We start from the raw sequence: 21,056 nt of genomic DNA on the forward strand, positions 1-21,056 counted from the left end.
ATGGCCACAAAGCAGGTGACTGAGGGGTGGTGATGTGTCTGTGGGTTGCTTTCTCCCCGTCCTGATCTTCCTCTGTCCAATGCTGTGCAACACATCATATGGCAAGAGGAGCCAAAAAATATGTAAAATGGGAAAACGGGTTGAGGCAGACCAGTGTCATAGATGAACTGACAAAAAAATTCTCACAAATTATACTTTTGGTCAGCCAAAATTGTACAATGAAGATAAGGGATGAAATAAAATCATCCCCCGTTAGGTACTTAACATGAAATCACTGAAATTACTCAGTGTGGCCAGGGAACTAATGTGTAAGGAAAGGAAATAAGTTGACTCTGTTGACAAATTTTCTTTGGGACTAATTTGACCACCTAAAAGAGTCTCTTACCTTGTGTACAGATAAGGAAACTTTGAGTCATTTCTTTTTCAATACCTTCAGGCTGTCAAAGAGTAAACAAAGACAAGCACAAAGTAATGAGTCTGGGGCACCTTCCATGTAGGAAACGTAATCCAGAATCAGCTCAGAGAGGCATGACTGGCCCATGTTTGTCCCCGGGAGATGATCCATTCATTGACCCCTTTTGTTTAAATTTGGAAGTCACTGTATAGTACCAAGACCTACTTTAGACCCTGTGTTCCCGTTGTTTGAACAGAGATAACTTCGATATCATCGTGGGACACTGTCAACCCCCCGATCCCGTCCAGCATCTCCAATGACAAATGACAGTGTTTTGTGGAGTAGGACCAAGAGGCGAGGTGAGAATTATCTACTGAGAATTGTTAATTCTTTTTGAGGATGATGGGATCTACACCGGAGTGTAGGACAAGTAGATTTGTCTCGGATTTAAGAGTCGGTTAAAAAAAAGGAAGGGAAGGTGCACCTGGGTGGCTCAGTCGGTTAAGCAACTGACTTCGGCTCAGGTGATGATCTCACGGTTCGTGGGTTCGAGCCCTGCATCGGGCTCTGTGCTGAGAGCTCAGAGCCTGGAGCCTGCTTCGGATTCTGTGTTTGCCTCTCTCTCTGCCCCTCCCCCACTTGTGCTCTGTCTCTCTCTCTCTCTCAACAATAAATAAAATGTAAAAAGAAAAAAAAATTAAAAAAAAAAAAGGAAAGGAAGAGCAACAGGTCTACAGGAACCATGAGTTGGGAGCAAGCAAAAAATCATCAAGCCTGTTTCAAATATTAAGCTTTACTATCCTGGGTCAGATATTAATTAAAGAAAGGATGAATTTTCCTGCTGCTTTAATTCATCTAAAATGATATGTTTTGTGTCAAAAGTCACTATACTCAATTCATTAAGTATATTCAAGAAGAATGCCTCCCTGTATTTAACCCATTGCTTATCTGAAAGAGCCTGACAGTTTTGCATGTACATACCTCCACCAATAGACTTTTGACCACAGTATCTTTCCAGTTTAGATTCTGCTGATCAGTTGCTTCTTTGGGGCAGGCACTACTTTGTCTGGACTCAGCAACTACCGTGATATTCACTTTACCTGGAAAACATTCCTGAATGTAAGTTAAATTGTTGACCATAGGCCTCTTCTGTAATGGGAAATGGTTAGACTCTACGAACCACATCTTGAATTGGATGACCTGAATACATACTATCATCGTGTTTGTGCTTGACCAAAATAATTTGTTCTTTCTCCTGCCTGAAGATGATTTGATATGCTCTGTTTTAGCTGTTTCAAGATCCTTATGTTAAATACACGATTCATTATTTAAAAAACAAAACAAAGAAACAAACAAAAAGAATCAGATCTAAATACAAACAACTTGATAGTTGCCAGAGGGAAGGGGGTGGGGTAATGGGCAAAATGGGTGAAGGAGAGGGTTCCAGTCATGGAATGAATAAGTCATGGGAATAAAAGGCACAACATGGGGAGTATAGTCAATGACACTGTAGTAGCCTTGTATGGAGACGGATGGTGGTTATACCATAGAGATGTTCAATCACTAAGTTTTACACTTGAAACTAATGTCGCACAGTGTGCCTACTCTACTCAAATAAAAAAGAAGTTAAAAACCAACCCAACAAAGATAATAAATGATTTATTTATTTAATTAAAAAGTAAAATATTTTAAGGAAAAATAATAATTTGCAAAGCCACCAGAGAAAATTCCTTGATAATTGGTTGTCGATAAAGGTTACGTATACCAATATGGGGACAGAACATCAAATAACCAGGGATCCTCACTTTTCCCAAGTTTGAACAAACACAAATAGTAAAATATGACATAGTGGAAAGGGCACTGGATTTAAGTCAGTGCTAGCAAGGAATCCATTGTTTTTAACTCCCCGTGAATCATGGGTCATGTAATTAACACTGATCTTCAGTTTCATTGTAAAAATTGGAAGATTGAAAAAGATAATTCTTTTGGCTTCCTATTACTGTATGCCTATATACCAATATATATAACCAATTACTGTTCTTGTTTTTACTTGTTGCTGTGTTTTGTTTCATTTGTTTCCTTTTAAGAACGACTTTGATTCTCTATTCTTAGAACTGTGTCCCCCACTTAATGCCATAAAACTTACCATAAAAAATGCCATATAGTATTCTATCTCAATTGCCAGGGTAAGATTTTTGAAGACTTAAGTGTAGTCAGAAAAATCGAGAAACAAAATCTAACAGGGAAAGTAGTTTTAGTCACACCAACATCACAGGTGAACCAAAATGATCTATAAATAAACTCTTTGCTGCCTGCAATAACACAATGAACATGGAACATGAAATAAAGGAAATTTTAATGACAATTTTTTACATCAGCGATAACGAGTATCACGGCTCTATCACATCTAGCATTTTGTTTACTAGTTTTTTTTTTTAACTTTCCCTTCCCTTATATTTTCAACAAGATACTTGCAAATTTATTTTTCTATATTGCAGATAACACATGCATGAAGAAAATACTCTTCTCAGTGTCTGATCTCCATCCAAGGGTTCACTGTTTTTGATGTTTCATGATATATCTAGCAAATTTATAAGTCCTGGCAATCATCATGATTGAGGAGTAATTTTGGTATAGGTGACGCATGTCCTTGATGATAGGTGAAGGAGCAAGTTAGAAGTGGAGGACCTGAGCAACATTAATAACAATATAACCTCCTTTTGGGACATGACATATGGATTTGATAGATCATGGAAATTGGCATTTATATTGTATTTAAATCATGTTATTCTTTTATACAAATGAACGGTGGCTTTGCATTAGCAACTGGAAAAGAGATTATCAAAATAGGATTTTTAATTGAAAATTTACAAAGAGGAGGGGCACCTGGGTGGCTCAGTCATTTAAGCGTCTGATTCTGGCTCAGGTCATGATTTCATGGTTCAGGGGTTCCAGCCCCACATCAGGCTCTGTGCTGATGGCTCAGAGCCTGGATCCTGCTTTGGATTCTGTGACTCCTGCTCTCTCTGCCCCTCCCCTGCTTGTGTGCTCTCTCACAAAAATAAATAAACATTTAAAAAATTTTTTAAAAGAAAATTTACAAAAATGAGACTTACAAAATGTGAGGGAGAAAACTATGTTTGTATAGAGGATTTAAGGAAAATAAATGAAGGCCATAAAAGTAGGCTGTTTTTTCCCTACATCTATTTCACCCATCCTGGGGATTAAGACTGCACCTACCATGATGAGACCTGAATAATGTATAGAATTGTTGACTCTGTTGTAAACCTGACTCCGATATAATGCTTTGTGTTAACTATACTGGAAATAAAAGTAAAGAAAAAAAAGGTTGAAAAACAAAAGGGCTGGTTTTCCATGAGGGATTGGCATACCCATTGACTTACCCAATGTCTTCGGTAGAAGAGTCCAGACATACGTTTTCTTCTCTCCAGCTTGGATAATCTCACTGCCATTGTTTTTAGGGGTGCTGATATTTGCTTCAAAATACTGAGATGATTCCAGCCGAACCGAAATCTGAAAAAAAAAAAAAACAGTCAAGCAATGAGAGTGGCATTCTAAAAACTTTGCTGCTACGATTCCTCTTCCCATCTTGAGAAAATTAGCCAATTTGCTAGCAAAAACAAAAGACACCAAATTACTTCTCACAAGAAGATAAACAATGGTAAAACACACAGCAGTATGATATGATATTCTCAAAGTTGTATTCAAATCAATGCTGTGAATTAAAACAGCTGTTGTTGTTTAAATTTTTAAATGGTTATTGATCTATTTTGAGAGAGAGAGAGAAAAAAAAAACCAAGCAGAGCATGAGCGCAGAGCCCAATGTGGGACTCGGTCTCACAACTGGGAGATCACCACCTGAGCCAATATCAAGAGTTGGTTGCTCAACAGACTGAGCCATCCAGGCTTCCCTAAAGTAAGTATTTCTCCCTGAGGAATATGGGAACAGGTCTTATAACTTGATAGTGCCATTTTTGCATTTGAGAATAAAGAGACTAGGGTAATATTCAAGGAAAATATTGAGAGATCTTTTGGCGTTGGTAGATTTCGTGTCCAGATCGAAGGGAACAACTTACCTCTACACATGTACTTAGGTAGCTGAAGACACTGACAACCAAATCGGATTGTTCATTTCGAACAACTGAAAAGGGCAAAGTCATTTCAACAAAAAAAGGCTGGGAGATTTCCAGAGTGACTGTTGATGAAATGCCAAATCCAGCGTCACCATTCACACAGAAGCCATTTGCCTGCCACTGGGTTATGGTATCAGGGACGAGGAAGGACATGTTTGCTGAACCTGAGGAACTAAGGAGACATCATTGATAAAATGCATTCCTTGTCTAAACAAGGAAGCTAAACGTCGTGCAGAGCAAGCAAAAACGTATTAACTGAAGGTTAAAAGTAAGTTAAAATGTTTAGACAGGGCATTAGATAACAATCTTGAAAGCCGTATTTTTATCAAATTTATCTTTAAAAATGGCAAATTTCTTTGAACACTGCACGATTTAAAAAAAAGTTGAAGCAGCTTGCATCTGCCTGCATGAGATTAATAAATGAGAAACAATGCTAGAGAAAAAAAAAATAACGTGATCAGGACATAACAATGAATGATCGTCTCTATTTTACAAATACGGTATTGCTTTATACAGCTGATGGTGAAGTTTAAGAAATAACAACGAAAAGAAAATAGAAATAAACACAGGAGAGAAAACTCAAAAACTCACTCGACACTGACGAGGTCCCATATCCACGTCTCTGGGAAGTTTGTTCTTACCGTTTCTATTATAGCCTGTTCTACATAGTCAAAATTCTCCTTCAGGCCTCCACCAGCTAAAAGACAAGAGAAATGCTTTAGACAAGAGAATAAAGGTATGTGTTTCAAAGGCACACACCTATAAGCTATGTCGTTAATCACACATGCTTAATGTGAAGCAAAATAGGGCTTTGCTCCCGGGGCTCATTGCCAATAAATGTATATCTACACCTAGGCATCGGCATTTTGATGTTCAAATCTCTGCCATTATTCAAAACCACAACAAACCGACAACAATAACAACCGGGCTACATTGTGCCTCCAGGGCCAGATTTAGAGAAAGTGATGTTTGTTCCTGAATTGAGCTTCTCATTTGACATTCTGGTATCTTGCACTTACTTGGCCTCTAGGCTGTAACCAGCATTCTTAATCACTGCGTCCTTTTTAAATAGTCACTCCTGTTAACCTTCGTGACACCACATCCTTCTAGTTTTCTTCTCTTTGGCCACTCCCATTCTCCCATTCTCCCCATTTTGTGATCTCCCCCTCTTTGACTGGTTTCTAAGAGCTCTGGTTTCTAAGACCTCTTCTCTTCTTTAGGCACTGTCTCCCCATTGACATCCCCACACATGGTGCCATTACAATACGTGTGCTGAGGTCTCCCCCAGCGCCCCCCCCCCACCTCTGCATCTCCAACCTGGACATTTCTTCTTGGATACTTTACAGGCATTTCAAATGAATCTGTTCCAAAGGCAAACTCATTATATACACCCCCTTCTCCTCTCTAGTATTTCCTGTCTCCTTGAAAAGTACCAAAATCCACTCACTCACCCAAATCAGAGACTTAAGAATTGCCCTTGATCCCAGACCCCCTTTCTGTGTTTTCTATCCTAACCAATCTCTGAAAACAGCTCTCAGATCTATCCATGTTTCTCTATTTCCACTGCCTTTTTATGGTAGTCCCAGCACTGCCGTCTCTCAGTTTAATTACTAGCATTTAGAATATTTCATACAAGCAGCCCAAATCCCAATCCCCTTTTCCATAGAGCAGCCAGAGATATCTTTTAAAAACACATATTAGATGGCGGAAAACTTGTCAATCGTGTATTATTTCACTGAAATGAATTGTAAGCGCTTTCAATGCCCTACAAGGTCTTCCTGAGCTGTCTATCCCTCTTGCTTGGCCTATCTTTACTCTTGCTTTTGAGCCATCCTTCTGCCACCCTGAAACACTTTTGTTTTCTTCGCTGGTCTTGCATAGTGCTTCCCTCACTGCTTGGAATGCGTTTTCTAACTCCTTTGCGATGTACAATCATTCATCTTTCAGGTCTTGGCATAAATGCCAAGGATTTAACAGGCCCTGGAGGAATTTATGTCTCCTGTTTATATTCTTCCCATTCCGTGCACTCTTTCCAGGCTTTTGGTGTTCCTGCTTCACTTGTCATGCTTCCCTGTGAGACTAAAAGTTCCAGAAAAGCCGAGATGAAGCCACTGCCTTTACGATGCGTAACTCCGTACCTGGCCTCAATAAATGTTTGTTGAGTGAGTTAACAAATGAATAACTGAAGAAGGAGGACATTACAGGGAATGACTTTGGGGTTCAGTATATTTCACTGAAAGATACTAAGCAGTTTAAATGTGTCTGATAAAGATTACTGAATGTAGTGTCATCGAGTAGCAGAAAAAAAAGTACAGAGCTTCAACCTCTTGACTAGGACTTCGAAGCGGTTTTAAACTCTACACTTCTAGGGTCTCTTGAGTACCTGCTGAATCCACCCTTGCATGAAGTTGTTAGGGCTTTCATTTTTCTCCAGTAGTTTCTGGTACTCATCTTCAGGATCAGCCCCACTTCGACTACTGGACTCACTCGATATTGTGTAGGGGGATTTGTGGGTGTCATTCACGTATTTTCAGATCTGGAATTCAGCTTTGATTTTAGTCCCATTCCGATGATCTTGTTTCATTTGCTTTCCCGACTACATTCCTGTTTTGAACATCTGTCTCATTACCTCATTCGCCTAAGATGATGGCTGATTTTTGTGTTTACAGCCCTTTCAATAGAAAACGGACTACTATTTGAACTCATGTCTCTGATGCCAGCTTTTTGGCTACCTGGGAATCAAAATGCCTTCTGTCTTGAACCCTGTGGATTGTGGTTTACACGTAATACAGGTATAAGGGCCCCATCAGGACACCTTCTCCTGTATCACACTCACTTACAATGATTGTCCCTCCCGCATCACGACACATTGCCTGCTCTTAAACACTTCTGATTCTGTGTTCTACCGATAAAAATAAACTTCCTTGTACATCCGAAGGTAATTCTTCCTTTGAACAACAACAACAAAAAAACCCAAACCAAAACCCAAAAACCATTTCTAGTCTGCCTTGTCCTGCAGGATGTCTAGTTGTAGTCAAAAACATGGCCTAATTCACATATAAATCCCAATTTTTATAGTTTTATCACAAATACACCCAGTTCCACAAACTCTTTTAGCCATCTCTAAGACATAAAATTCTAGATTACCCACATGCAAGTCTAACTTTTTTTTTCCCCTTCCCCTCCCCCACGGTCTTCTGTTGTTTCTCAGGATCCACATATGAGTGAAAACATATGGTATCTGTCTTTCTCTGTATGACTTGTTTCACTTAGCATAATACTCTCCAGTTCCATCCATGTTGCTACAAAAGGCCATATTTCATTCTTTCTCATCACCATGTAGTATTCCATTGTGTATATAAACCACAATTTCTTTATCCATTCATCAGCTGATGGACATTTAGGCTCTTTCCATAATTTGGCTATTGTTGAAAGTGCTGCTATAAACATTGGGGTACAAGTGCCCCTATGCATTAGCACTCCCGAATCCCTTGGGTAAATTCCTAGCAGTGTTATTGCTGGGTCATAGGGTAGATCTATTTTTAATTTTTTGAGGAACCTCCACACTGTTTTCCAGAGCGGCTGCACCAGTTGGCATTCCCACCAACAGTGCAAGAGAGATCCCGTTTCTCCACATCCTCGCAGCATCTATAGTCTCCTGATTTGTTCATTTTAGCCACTCTGACTGGCGTGAGGTGATACCCACATGCAATTCTAGGTGGGGCACTGTATATTGGCCCATATCCTTCTGCGTCTAGATGCAATGGCCTGAGGAATGGCATCCTTCCCTCCGTTGAACATACTTCCGGTTTCCAGTAATGAAGGTTGGTAAAGACTTTCAGACCCATAGCCTTCAAAGAAACAAACAACAAAAGAAAGCTGTGCGTTTCTTTCATGCAAGACCTAAAAAAAGGCCTACCAACTATATATTATAATGATAAACAGATGATAGAAGTTTTCTCTGCCAGCAAGGGTGTGGGATTTTAGAAGTCAAGTCAGCTCTATTTGATGTATGGAAAGTCTTTAATTTGGAACAAAAATGATAAGCATTATGATTTATCTAGCATGTATGTGCCAGGATTTTGCTAAGTATTTTAAGTCATTCTCCATTTAATGCAAAGGGAAAAATACTTATGAGGTAAGCACTATCATCACCCTAATTAACGTCAAACAGATGCAAACACATAGATATATACACATGCACTGCACAGTCCCTTGTAGATTAAACTAAAGTCTGTCTAGCCCCTTTTCTTCCATGCCTTCTGACTCCTCTTATGGAGACTTCAGCGGATCTAATTGATGGAGCCTGGATTATATTTCAGCTTCTTGGTTTGGTAATTTCTGTGTAACACTTATTGCAATAAATTGAAGACTGGCTCATTACTTCGAACACAAAGTTTTATAATTTCACTGCCACTTATTTTTAACAAAAGAGGGAGAAAATCAACAAAAATTAATACCTTTTTGAAAATCTTTTACTTATTTTTGAGAGACAGAGGGAGACAGAGCATGAGCAGGGGAGGGGCAGAGAGAGAGGGAGACACAGAATCCGAAGCAGGCTCCAGGCTCTGAGCTGTCAGCACAGAGCCCGACGTGGGCCTCGAACTCATGAAACATGAAATCATGACCTGAGTCAAAGTCAGACCGTTAACTGACTGAGCCACCCAGGCACCCCTTAATATCTTTTTATAAGATAGTTTCTGCGTCATCTTGAAAGAGATTACTGACACCAGTCTCCAAGAATAGGAAGAAAACGACACATTTAATAAAACACAGATATGCATTATGAATACTACAGTTAAAATTGAAATGAAATAATTTTTAAAGTCTTAAGTGATCTTACCCTGAGAATATCATAGGTGTCTCCATCCCCATAGTTGCTTACAGGTATATAATACAAACCATTGTAGAATATATCCTTCTGAGGAATGCAAGAGTCAAACTTGCCATCATCAAGGTTGAGGCCATGATAGAAATAACCATACAGTTCTACACGTGGAAGCAGATCGTACACCTATGAGAAAAATCACATGGTTCCCAATGGTTTTAAGCATTCCTCTTTTATTTTTACAAAATTGGCAAGTATTTTAAATACTTTTTAGTTCCATAATAATCTTCTCTTTATTTTAAGAGCATAGTCATAATATTTAATCCAACATTTTTTGTCAACTCATCCTTCCAGAAGAGGGAAACTTCAATTTTGTTTCAGGTGGTCAGTGTCATGTTCATAAAGTTTTCCGCTTCGGTTCAGGATTTAGGATAGCATGTAGGGTAGCATTCTCCACTCCTATTTCCATCAGCAACAATATTTGTAATTAAACAAATAGCGTTTCATTAAAATAACTGGAAAAGGCACTCTTTATCAATGAACACTGTCCACAAACATATCAAGAACTGGAAAAAATTAATTCCATACCAAACTGCTATAAGATAAAGGAGAAAATGAAAATCAAAACATTTCAGCTGATGCAACTTGTCTGCTAAAGTCACTAACCGAACAAATAGAGAAAAAGCTATACCAAAAAAAAGAAAAACCAAAGACATTTCATATAAATCAAATATTCTTAAAATTTTTTTTAATGTTTATTTATTTTTGAGAGACAGAGAGAGATAAAGAGCACTAGCAGGGGAGGGTCAGAGAGAGAGGGAGACACAGAATCTGAAACAGGCTCCAGGCTCTGAGCTGTCAGCCCACACGGGGCTCGAACAGAGTGCCTGCCACATGGAGCTCGAACCCATGAGCAGTGAGATCATGACCTGAGCCAAAGTTGGACGCTTAACTGGCTCCAGGCACCCCTAAATCAAATATTCTTAAACATTCACTGGGGGTACTAAAAAAAGCACCATGAATTGGAAATTCAATAAAGAAAGAAAGGAAATGAGAAAGACCTAGGAAGAAATAAAATGATAATTTATTAAAGTCAGAAATAGTCAAATTAATATCAGATATAAACTCCAAATTATACAGAGCTCAAGAAAAAATAGATGGAAAGAAAACTTTAAAAAGCAACATAAAAATAAAGAAAAAAGAATAAAAATGAGAGGAAAATAAATTAAAATGAGTCATAGGCAAAGCAGTTGACTTGGAAAGCAGGCAAAGAAGATCCAATATTGCTTACAGAGTTTTTCTAGAAAGAGGAAAATGGAAAAACTAATATTTAAAATTATAATTCAAGACAAATTCTGGAAATAAAAAATGAGTTTACCCAATGCATGGGTCTACTGACTAGCTGGTAAAACATCTCCCAAACAGATTCTGAGAGGTGTTTTACTAAAAATATTAGATTTTAAATATAAAGGGAAAAAGCCAAGCCCTTCAGGCAAAAAAAAAAAAAAAAAAAAAAAAATCAAATAATTTACAAGGGCACACGAATTAGACTTATGTCAGTGTCCTTAAAAGGAAGATTTGAAGCAATTCCAATAGGGTAGCAGCATTTTCAAGAAATTTAAAGAAAGTGGGAACCAAGAATTTAAAATATAGATAACTTGTCCTTCCCACAACAAAGCTTTAGTGAAAGAATTGTGAATGCGAAATTCAGGGAATTCTCTACCCAGGTGACCTTCTGAGGAATCTAGTATAAAAGAGCTTTGGGCAACCAAAGGATGGCTAAGGCAATGGGCGAAACTCGGTGCGTTTGAAGAGAAAAGTAGAATGTAAACATAGGATGTTTTGACAAAGAAGTAAAGATCCAACTTTAACATGAGAGAAAAGGTGAAAGTACAATAAAATTATTGACTGTGGTAGAGATAATAGGAAGGAGTCAAAAGACACTACTTAAAAATGACTGCTTAGATTTAAAGGTTAAGCAAGAAAAAAGAGAGATTAGAGTTTTATAAAAGATATAAACACAAAGACGATCACTAAAATAAAAATTAAACCTCAGTTAAATGCAACAAATTTGAAACCATCTAGAGCAAAGAAAAACTCAAAAAGCTAAAGAAATAAAATAAATTTGGGGTGCCTGGGTGGCTCAGTCAGTTAAGCGTTCGACTTCCACTCAGGTCATGGTCTCAGGTTCAGTTTGTGATTTCGAGCCCCTCATTCGGCTCTCTGTTCTCAGCGCAGAGCCCGCTTTGGATCCTCTGTTTCCCTCTCTCTCTGTTCCTCCCTCGCTCACTCTCTTTCTCCAAAATAAACATTTAAAAAAAGAAATAAAGTAAATTTAAATGTTGCACAGTAATTATAACAAAAACGTTATGATAGAGTTGATGCCTGTTATGATAGAGTTGATGATATCACTCATATCAATACAAGTAAATAGACTTAATTCTTTTCTAAAAAGTTTTTTTAAAGCAAAATCCAGCACTATACTTCTAGAAAAAACCTATAAAATACAATATTTCAAGATACTAGGACTAAAGTGTAGGTAAATGAAATTAATAAGAAAGCAGAGGTTGTAATTATCTTGATATTAGACAAAGTAGAATTAAGGACAAAAGGCATCAAATAAGATAGAAAAGGGAACTTTGTAGTGCTAAAACCCCCATTGCACAATAAAGGGACAAGAGTAATGAATATCTGTGCACCAGATAATACAGCAGTCATTTATGCAAAGTGTAAACAGCAGAAGGTGCAAGGGGAGGTAGACAGAAACACTCTTTACAGAGTAGTTTAACACACTACTCTCAGTACAAGACAAGTCAAGTGTATTTAAAAAATAACAACAGAATCTTGCCATTTGCAATGACGTGGATGGAGCTAGAGAGTATTATGCTACACGAAATAAGTCAGAGAAAGATAAACACCATATGATTTCACTCTTATGTGGAACTTAAGAAGCAAAACAAATGGGCAAAGGGGGGAAAAAGAGAGAGAGAAACCAAGAAACAGACTCTTAACTGTGGAGAACAACCGGACGATTACCAGAGGGGAGGTGGATGGGGGATGGGTTAAATAGATGAAGGGAATTAAGGAGTGCACTTGCCATGATGAGTACCTGGTGTTGTAGGAAAGTGTGGACTCACTATATTGTACACCTGAAACTAATATTGCACGTATGTTAACTATCTGGAATATAAATAAAAACTTGGAAACAAATTAGATCTTACGGATAGAAAACAAACTGATAAAAGAGATTGCATCTTTTGAATACAAGTGAAGCATTCTCAGAATCTGTTGATACATTTGGGCACGCAGAAAAAAAATCAGTAGTTTCCATAAAGTAGAAAGATTACTGATCAAGAGGCAGGATAACTTGAAATTAAAACGAAAATCCCCGTATAGGTAGGCCTGTCTACATATACATTATAGAATGCTTCACTAAGTAAGTTTTCAGGGAAAGGCTAAATGCAGATAGTATAGAATTTCTGAAAAATGATGATGTAATTGCTACAGATCCAATCTAAGAGATACTTTAAAAGTAGAGATCAGAGAATTCATAGGCCTTAACGCTTAAACCAATAAATATAAGTAAATGAAAATTATGCAAATTTCTAAGTAAAAGAAGTTACAAATAACATCAACAAAACAAGCAACAATAAAGAAGTTATATGGACACAAGCAAAAATTAATGTGTTAGAATACTTCAAAAAGCCCATATTAGATCAAATTAATCAATCAAAATCTGAAGTTGAAAAAATCAACACAACAGGTAAACCACTAACATATTAATAAGGAGAAAAAAAAGGAAGAAACTAAAAATATGCAAAATAAAAGTTACATAAAGAGGAAAAAATTAAAGAAAAGAAGGGTGTAACGATTGATATACAGCACAGAGTTTTTAAATATCATGAGATTTCTTTGCACTTCTCAGTACAAATAAATTTGAAAGCCTATATAGAAAGAATTTCTTAGGAAAATATAAATTGCCAAAAGTGACACCAGTAGAGAGAGAATGCTTAAGCAGACCAATTTCTACAAAAGAAATAAAATTATTAAGAAGCTACCATGCACAAAGCACCAGGCACAGGATATTCTGCTAGAGTCCAGAACAAGGCAAGGATGCTATTCCTCCTGCAATTTAATATTCTACTGCAATTAGGCAAACAATTTTTTAAAAATAGATCATCAGGGGAGCGCCTGGGTGGCTCAGTCGGTTAAATGTTCGACTTTGGCTCAGGTCATGATCTCGCGGCCCGTGAGTTCGAGCCCCGCGTCGGGCTCTGTGCTGACCGCTCGGAGCCTGCAGCCTGTTTCGGATTCTGTGTCTCCCTCTCTCTCTGCACGCCACCCCCCTCCCCCCCTGTTCATGCTCCGTCTCTCTCTGTCTCAAAAATAAACAAACGTTGAAAAAAAAAAATAGATCATCAGGGGAGCGCCTGGGTGGCTCAGTCGGTTAAGCGTCCGACTTTGGCTCAGGTCATGATCTCGCGGTCAGTGAGTTCAAGGCCCGCATCAGGCTCTGTGCTATTTGTTGGTAATATGGCAGTATCCCTAGAAAGCCTAGAGAACAACTTCTAGAACTAAATCACTAAAGGATTTCAGCAATTTAGCAAAATTATAAAATTATTCTGCAAAAAAAATACCTCTCATATACACAAATAATAACAAGTTAGAATGTATTATAGAAGAGAAAACTTCATTCACAATAGCAACAAAAGAAGTTAACCTGCTTCTGGATAAGCTTAACAAGAAACTACATAAAAGTTATTTAAAATTAAAATTCATGAAAGACGTAAAAGTACAGTTGAACAAATGAAAAAGGCATTTCATGTTCTTGATGTGACATTTCACCATCAAGATGTACTTGATGTGATTTATAAATTCCATACAATCACAATAAAAAAATATCAGTGAACGTTTTCTGGAATTAGACAAGTTGAAGATAAAATTGCTACAGAAAATCAAACATGGCAAAATAGCTAAGGAAACTCTGAAATATAAGAGCTGGGGGATGAGAAAGAGGAGTTGATTTCTACCCAAAAATTAATGCACCCTACAAAGCTTCCATAATTAAAACTGTGGTGCTGACCCATCAATAGACAGGCAGACCAGTGGAATAGAATATAAACTCCAGAAATAAATATAATTGCAAATAGAAATACAGTCTATGGAAAAGTATTGCAAACCAGCACAGCAAAGATAATGTTGTATCAACTGGATAGATACTAAATTTTAAGAAGAGAGAAATAAAATAAGTACTATTCCATTGTCTAGTGAATTAAGGATCCCTGGAAAAATAGTTATTTTCAAGGCTGGAGCAAAGAAAGTACAAGATGGGCCTCTAGCATCTTGCGCCAGAAAATCAGCAATTGCTAAAACCATGATGTGGGCACGTCACAAGAACACGGGCACCGACTTGAAGATGTTCCCACTGGGAAAATTTAAGATAATTGTAACATAAAAATAAAGGATAGTAATGAATTGTGAATTATTTAAAAATTTTTTGTGATGTTTATTTTTATTTTTGAGAGAGAGAGAGAGAGAGCATGAATGGGAGAGGGGAAGAGGGAGAGAGGGAGACACAAAATCCGAAGCAGGCTTCAGGTTCTCAGCTCTCAGCGCAGAGCCCGATGTGGGGCTCCAACTCTTGAACCATGAGATCATGACCTCAGCCGAAGTCAGACGCTTAACCGACTGAGCCACCCAGGCACCCCTGAATTGTGAATTATTAATTCAAAATTATAAACGTTGAGAAATAAATATTCCTGCATCCATAAGTAAAGAGGAAGAGGGAGAACTAGAAAATCATGTTCCAACTCTCATACCAATATTGGTTTTGGCAAAAACTATCAATGGATGCTAACTCCAAGGAAATTCTGATGAGAAGCAGGATGTACAAAGAGTCTTAATAAGCACAAATTGCTCATTAGTTTAAGGAACAAAATAGCCAGTGGAGATATATGGAAACACCTTTATCAGGTGACTAAAATTACCATCACCAAATGCGCGGCTGAATCTTGTGTACCTTGAAAAACACACAGTATCTTACACGCTGTATTCCGGACAGAGATGCATAATCTTGGCCCAAACATGAGAAACATCAGACAAACTTAAAATGAGGAACATCCTATTTAAAAAACTACTTGGCTTACGTTGTTCTAAAAGGTCAGATTCATTAGAGACAAAGAAAGATTCTGTTCCAGGTTAAAGGAAACTAAAGGAACATGACTACCAAATGCAGTATGCGATTCTGCCCTGGATCTTGCACTAAATTAGGAAAAATGTGTGGTATAGAGGACAACTGACAAAACTTGAACATAGCTGGCAGATTAGATCGAAAGTGCTGAAACAATGTGCAGTATCCTAAATTGGATAACTGTATTGTAATTATGCAGGAGAATATCCTTGCTTTTAGGAAATGAACACTGATATATTAAGGAATAATATAGCATGAAGTTTTCTACTCACTCTCAAATGGTTTAGAAAAAAAATTGAAATGCTATATACATATGTGTGTGTGTGTGAGAGAGAGAGAGAGAGAGAGAAAGGGGGGAGAGAGAATGGGAAAGAGAAAACAGATGTGACAAAATGTTAGAAACTGGTGAATCTGGGTAGAGAGTACATGAGAGTTCTCTATACAATCCTTATATCTTTTAACATTATTTAAAACTAAAAATTAAACTTATATAACATAATATTGAAAGTACTATAAACTTAATATGAATAGGAACGTTCTCCTTTATATAACATCGCTTGATTTACACTGTTAATATGGCCATAGATAATAAACAAGGGCAACCTCCTTTGGCTCTGATATATTCTGATTCACTTGTATCTTCTGGTCTGGTGAAATGCTTCTGGAATTTTCTACTGGTGGACCCTTGATGGTTTTTCCTCAGGGTGTTTTTTTTTTTAATATTTTTTTAATGTTTGTTTATTTTTGAGAGAGAGAGAGACAAAGTATAAGTGGAGGAGGGGCCGAGAGAGAGAGGGAGACAGAATCCAAAGCAGGCTCCAGGCTCCAAGCTGTCAGCACAGAGCCTGATGCGGGGCTAGAACTCAGGAGCCACAGATCATGCATGACCTGAGCTGAAGTCGGAGGCTTAACTGACTGAGCCATCCAGACACCCCTCTCAAGGTGGTTTTTCTAAGACCTTGCTACCTCCAGTTGTAGGAAGAATGAGTAGAGATGATTTACTCTGGCTCCATGAAACTCTTAGAAGAAAAGTATATATAGATTTTCTATGTTTATAGGTAAGCTTATCCTTTATTTGTTGATACTTTTCTGACTCTGAAGTCAGTTAGAAGCTTCGTAGCTCCAGGGTATCTGGGTGGCTCAGTCCATTAGGCATCCGACTCTTGATTTCGGCTCAGGTCACGATCTCCTGGTTCTTGAGTTCGAAAGTCCTGCATTGGGCTCTGTGCTGACAGTGCGGAGTCTGCTTGGGATTCTCTGTCTCTCTCTGCCCCTCCCCCTGACAAAAATAAATAAACTTAAAAAAAAAAAAGAGAAGCTTCTCAACCCCAATAAGAAATTTAAATGTATTCAACTTTGACATTGGGAAAAAATGTATAGCTTATGTCATGATTAATTGTTAGTATATTAAGTCATTAATTTTTATAATTTATACTTAAAGCTGGATGTACTATAGATTGTTAAAAGCAGAATACTAAATTGTGTTTTTCAGTGAGATCCCATTTGTAAAATATATATGCCTTCAGAAAAGAGATTTAAAAAATTACATCAGAAATGTCCATATCTATATAATAAAAGCCCATTTTGTGAAATTAAAACAAATTATCTTAGTGTTAATATTATGAATGATTTTAAAGATTTCCTTCTTTCTGCCTTTGTGTATTTTGCACATTTTCCGCAGGACACAGGTGCTGTGGTCTGAACTTGTATGTTGAAATCCTCATGCCCAGAGTGATGGAATTGGAGGTGGAGCCTTGGGGAGGTGATTCGGTGGAGTGGGTAGAGAGTGAGATTAATGCCCTTATCAAAGACGCCTGAGAGATGTCCCTTGTCCCTTCCACCATGTGAGGACACAAGGAGTCTGCAAACCAGAAGAGGGGCCTTGCCTGACCATGCCAGCTCCCTGATGTCAGAATTTCAGCCTTCAGAACTGTGAGAAATATTTCTATTGTTTATAAGCTACCTAGTTTGGGGGTATTTTCTTGTAGCAGTTCAAATAGCTTCAGACAATAAGTATAATTTTAATCATAAGAAAAATTTTTAGTTATTCAATTAGTTATAAATGGGATCATACCTTTCAATATTTATATGTCCTCATGCCAAAAAAGAAAAAAAAAAAGGGAAAATAGCCAACAGTTATTAATGGAAACAATTTTGATGTGAAATTCTAGAATTGCTGGTCTGGAAATGCTTATGAGAATATAAGATCTCTTAATAGGTAATAGACAACTGTAGACTGTATCCAAGCATCTCCTCCAACACAGAGATTTAACTCTAAGTTTCAAGAAAAATAAAGTGTATAATCCCTGGGAGAAAAAAGGAGGAGAATACTTGATATTCTAAAACTTGTTTCGTCTCAAATAAAGCACATCGGCTGAAAGGCAAGGAGTCCAGATGAAAACGAGGAACAGGAGGAGATCAGAGAGCTTACACTTTCGGCTGACAGCTGTTGTTCTGATTTCAGCAGAAGAACACTTTTATCCACAGCCCGGAGTGCGCAGTATGAGTCAGGGGCTGCTTGAAGGTAGAGATCCGTGTTGGAGCCAGGTAGCCCCTGCTCCTTAGAGAACTTCATGCTAACCTAAAGTGGAGGAAGAAAAGGAGAGTAAGATACTTATAAAAAAATTTTTTTTCAATCTTTATTTATTTTTGGGGGGGGAGGGGCAAGGAGAGAGAGAGACACAGAATCCGAAGCAGGCTCCAGGCTCTAAGCTGTCAGCACAGAGCCCAACACGGGGCTCGAACTCACGGACCGTGAGATCATGACCTGAGCCAAAGTCGGTCGCTCAACCGACTGAGCCACCCAGGCGCCCCTCATCCCTCCTGTTTTAATCATACTGACATTTATTGTGAGATCACTGCGTAAAGGCGATAGTAGTCATGTAAAGAAGGAGACAGCGGGGAGAGAACTGCTTCGCTCCTCTCTCTCAGGACAGGAAAGAAATAGAAGAAACATCACCTTGTTTTTAAAGCACTTGTCAACCTGGAATCTGACACTGTCAGCCACAATTTCCCCACTGGGGTGAAGGGTGTAGACAAGCATGACAGCCACAGGAGCAAGATCGGCACTGACGTTGATCGGGAATGAGAAGTTTCCATTCCAGGCTGTGTAGTAGGAGATGTCATTAACTTTAGTGCCAAAACTTTCCTGGCTCACTGGCTACACTTGGATAAAAGAGAATGGCTGATGGATAGCGGGAGCAAATTGGGCTTTGTGTTAAAGTCAAACAAGTTAAATAGTGGGAACGACGTGGGCAGATAAAAAAGACTGCATAATTTAGGCGGCAACAATATTTGGGTTTGGCGGAGCACGTTTCTATAATGGGCTTGACAGCCTGGCAACGATTGAAAGGAGTTGAAATCACTTTCTCTGCAATATTTGGAAGAATACCCTGGGGTCATACTATTGCTTTCCACCCACTAATCGTTAACGTTAAGTGCTCTTGACTCTATCCCTATAACATTTTCTTAGAAGGAAAGAAAAATGAAGGCAGAGTACCTCGTAAAAAAAAAAAAAAGAATGTATTATGTTTACCTTTGTTTCTGATTTCCTTTTGTCCGCTGAGGAAGATAGCCCCTTTTACCATCACCTGGACAGAACACAGGAAACACGACGTGTAACATCACGCTATCTAACAGAATCTGAAGAATTGCTAATGACGGTCTGATGATAATTCTGTTCCAAAGATAAGGTAGCTTCTACGAACAAATGCAAAACTCTGCACCACTTGGAAAAGAACACAGAAACTTCTACGGACAAAGGCAAAACTGCACCACTTGGAAAAGAACACAGAAACTGACGACGATGAATTGAAAGTCTATTATGTGCTAGAAACTTGGTAAATAATATGCAATTCACCAGGCAAGGGAGTGTACAAAGCCCTGAATTATTTAGACTGTCTCGCTTCAAGGAAGCCAAGTCATGTCACTTCTCCACCACTGTTCCCTTATTTGTAAACTGAAAAGTGTAACTTTTTTTTTCCCTTTGCCTCATAAGGACAAAATGGATAAATATGGAGACAGAGCCAAAAGGGCTCATTCCTTTTACTGCTTATCAAAATTAGCCTTCCCCTTTACTCTCTTGTCTCTGCCTAATGTTGTACTCTCATGAAGGGTCACGGATACTCGATGTGAATTATAACCGAATGTTTAAAAGAGCAGACTCTGAGTAGCAGGTTTTTCAACCTTAGGGAAATTGAAATTGCCTTGGATGTTTTTATGTGTTCATTTACTTGCTTCTGTGTTTGTTTTTAGCAGATCCAAGGGTAGTCACAACCATGTGGGGTCTGCACACTCAGGAACAATGACATGATTGATGTCCCCGTTCCAAGCCGCCCTGTGTTAAGCAGACAATCAGACAAGACCCAAGGATCCATCAGTGGAGACTTACCAAATAAAAAAAGTTGATATTGGAATCATCCCTATATGCTTCTTTGTTTAGGGTGTAATGCACAGTAACAGTTTTCTGTTGATTGCATCTAAGCTGTTTTGGTTCAGGAACAATCTTCAGGAAGCTGTTGGTTCGGGAGTAAAAGCGTGAAACTGAGAAATGAGCATCCACATACTCAGGCGCTAACCAGCTGGGAGGATAGCAGTTCTTAGGTCGAATATACGTGGCCTAATAGGAAAAGAGAAGTAAAGGATGTTAGAGCTATAAAGACTTTTAAGGACAGGGATTATTCCAGAATGGAAGGCTTCTTATCTCTTCACAGTAGAGAGGAATCTTAGTTTGTGGCTGACGTTTCAAATATCAAGTTATTGGAAGTAAAATAATAATTACGCTTTCTTCTTTTTTGGCGTACAAAACATGACCATAGTTGTATGTATATTTTATTAGGCCTACGCTAGTTTATTTTTACTTTGTAACTGAAGTCAGGGAATAGTCTTACACCCTGTATCTTTCAGCTATATTTGAACGTGGATGAATTGTTTAACTCTAAAATTCTGTTCAAGAAGCAGAAAAATGGAAATCAAAGGGGATAAAAAGGCCAAATCATCTTCATGAACTATTTCTGGTGTCTCAGAGGAAAATATTGGATGTTACAGACTTTATAACAATTGTACCAGGCTATTATCTCATCCTCTTGAGTAAGTATTCTTACATATTATTTAATGAACAAGGAGACATATAAAATACGTGAAATTTTGCAACTTTTTAAAAATATATATATTTAAAATTTTTTAAATGTTTGTATTTATTTTTGAGAGAGAGAGAGAGAGAGAGAGAGAGAGAGACAGAGTGCGAGTGGCAGAGGGGCAGAGATAGAGGGAGACACAGAATCTGAAGCAGGCTCCAGGCTCTGAGCTGTCAGCACAGAGCCCGACATGAGGCTCGAACTCATGAACCGCGAGATCATGACCTGAGCCCAAGTCGACAGTTAACCGACTGAGCCACCCAGGTGACCCTAAAATATATTCTTAATATAAATGATCTTTTAAGAGATTCCTAATGTTCAAAATTCCTAACACTCAAATACTTTGTGGGATCTT

At 38.1% G+C, this 21,056-nt stretch overlaps 1 protein-coding gene across 1 annotated transcript in view; it reads right to left on the reverse strand.

Moving 5' to 3' along the window:
- Nucleotides 1-21,056, reverse strand: part of LOC102957134 (ovostatin homolog 2-like) — a 54,202-nt gene that overhangs the window by 15,847 nt on the left and 17,299 nt on the right. Inside the window, exons 12-22 of the mRNA XM_015541277.2 lie at nucleotides 19,957-20,184; nucleotides 19,102-19,156; nucleotides 18,526-18,671; nucleotides 17,998-18,147; nucleotides 9,392-9,562; nucleotides 8,255-8,399; nucleotides 5,140-5,245; nucleotides 4,492-4,720; nucleotides 3,799-3,928; nucleotides 1,376-1,494; nucleotides 386-437 (exon numbers count right to left, since the gene is read on the reverse strand). Coding sequence (XP_015396763.2) covers nucleotides 386-437; nucleotides 1,376-1,494; nucleotides 3,799-3,928; nucleotides 4,492-4,720; nucleotides 5,140-5,245; nucleotides 8,255-8,399; nucleotides 9,392-9,562; nucleotides 17,998-18,147; nucleotides 18,526-18,671; nucleotides 19,102-19,156; nucleotides 19,957-20,184 — 1,531 coding nt within the window. The remainder of the gene's footprint in view (nucleotides 1-385; nucleotides 438-1,375; nucleotides 1,495-3,798; nucleotides 3,929-4,491; nucleotides 4,721-5,139; nucleotides 5,246-8,254; nucleotides 8,400-9,391; nucleotides 9,563-17,997; nucleotides 18,148-18,525; nucleotides 18,672-19,101; nucleotides 19,157-19,956; nucleotides 20,185-21,056) is intronic.

Source organism: Panthera tigris, chromosome B4, assembly GCF_018350195.1.
Source record: "Panthera tigris isolate Pti1 chromosome B4, P.tigris_Pti1_mat1.1, whole genome shotgun sequence".
Taxonomy (NCBI): domain Eukaryota; kingdom Metazoa; phylum Chordata; class Mammalia; order Carnivora; family Felidae; genus Panthera; species Panthera tigris.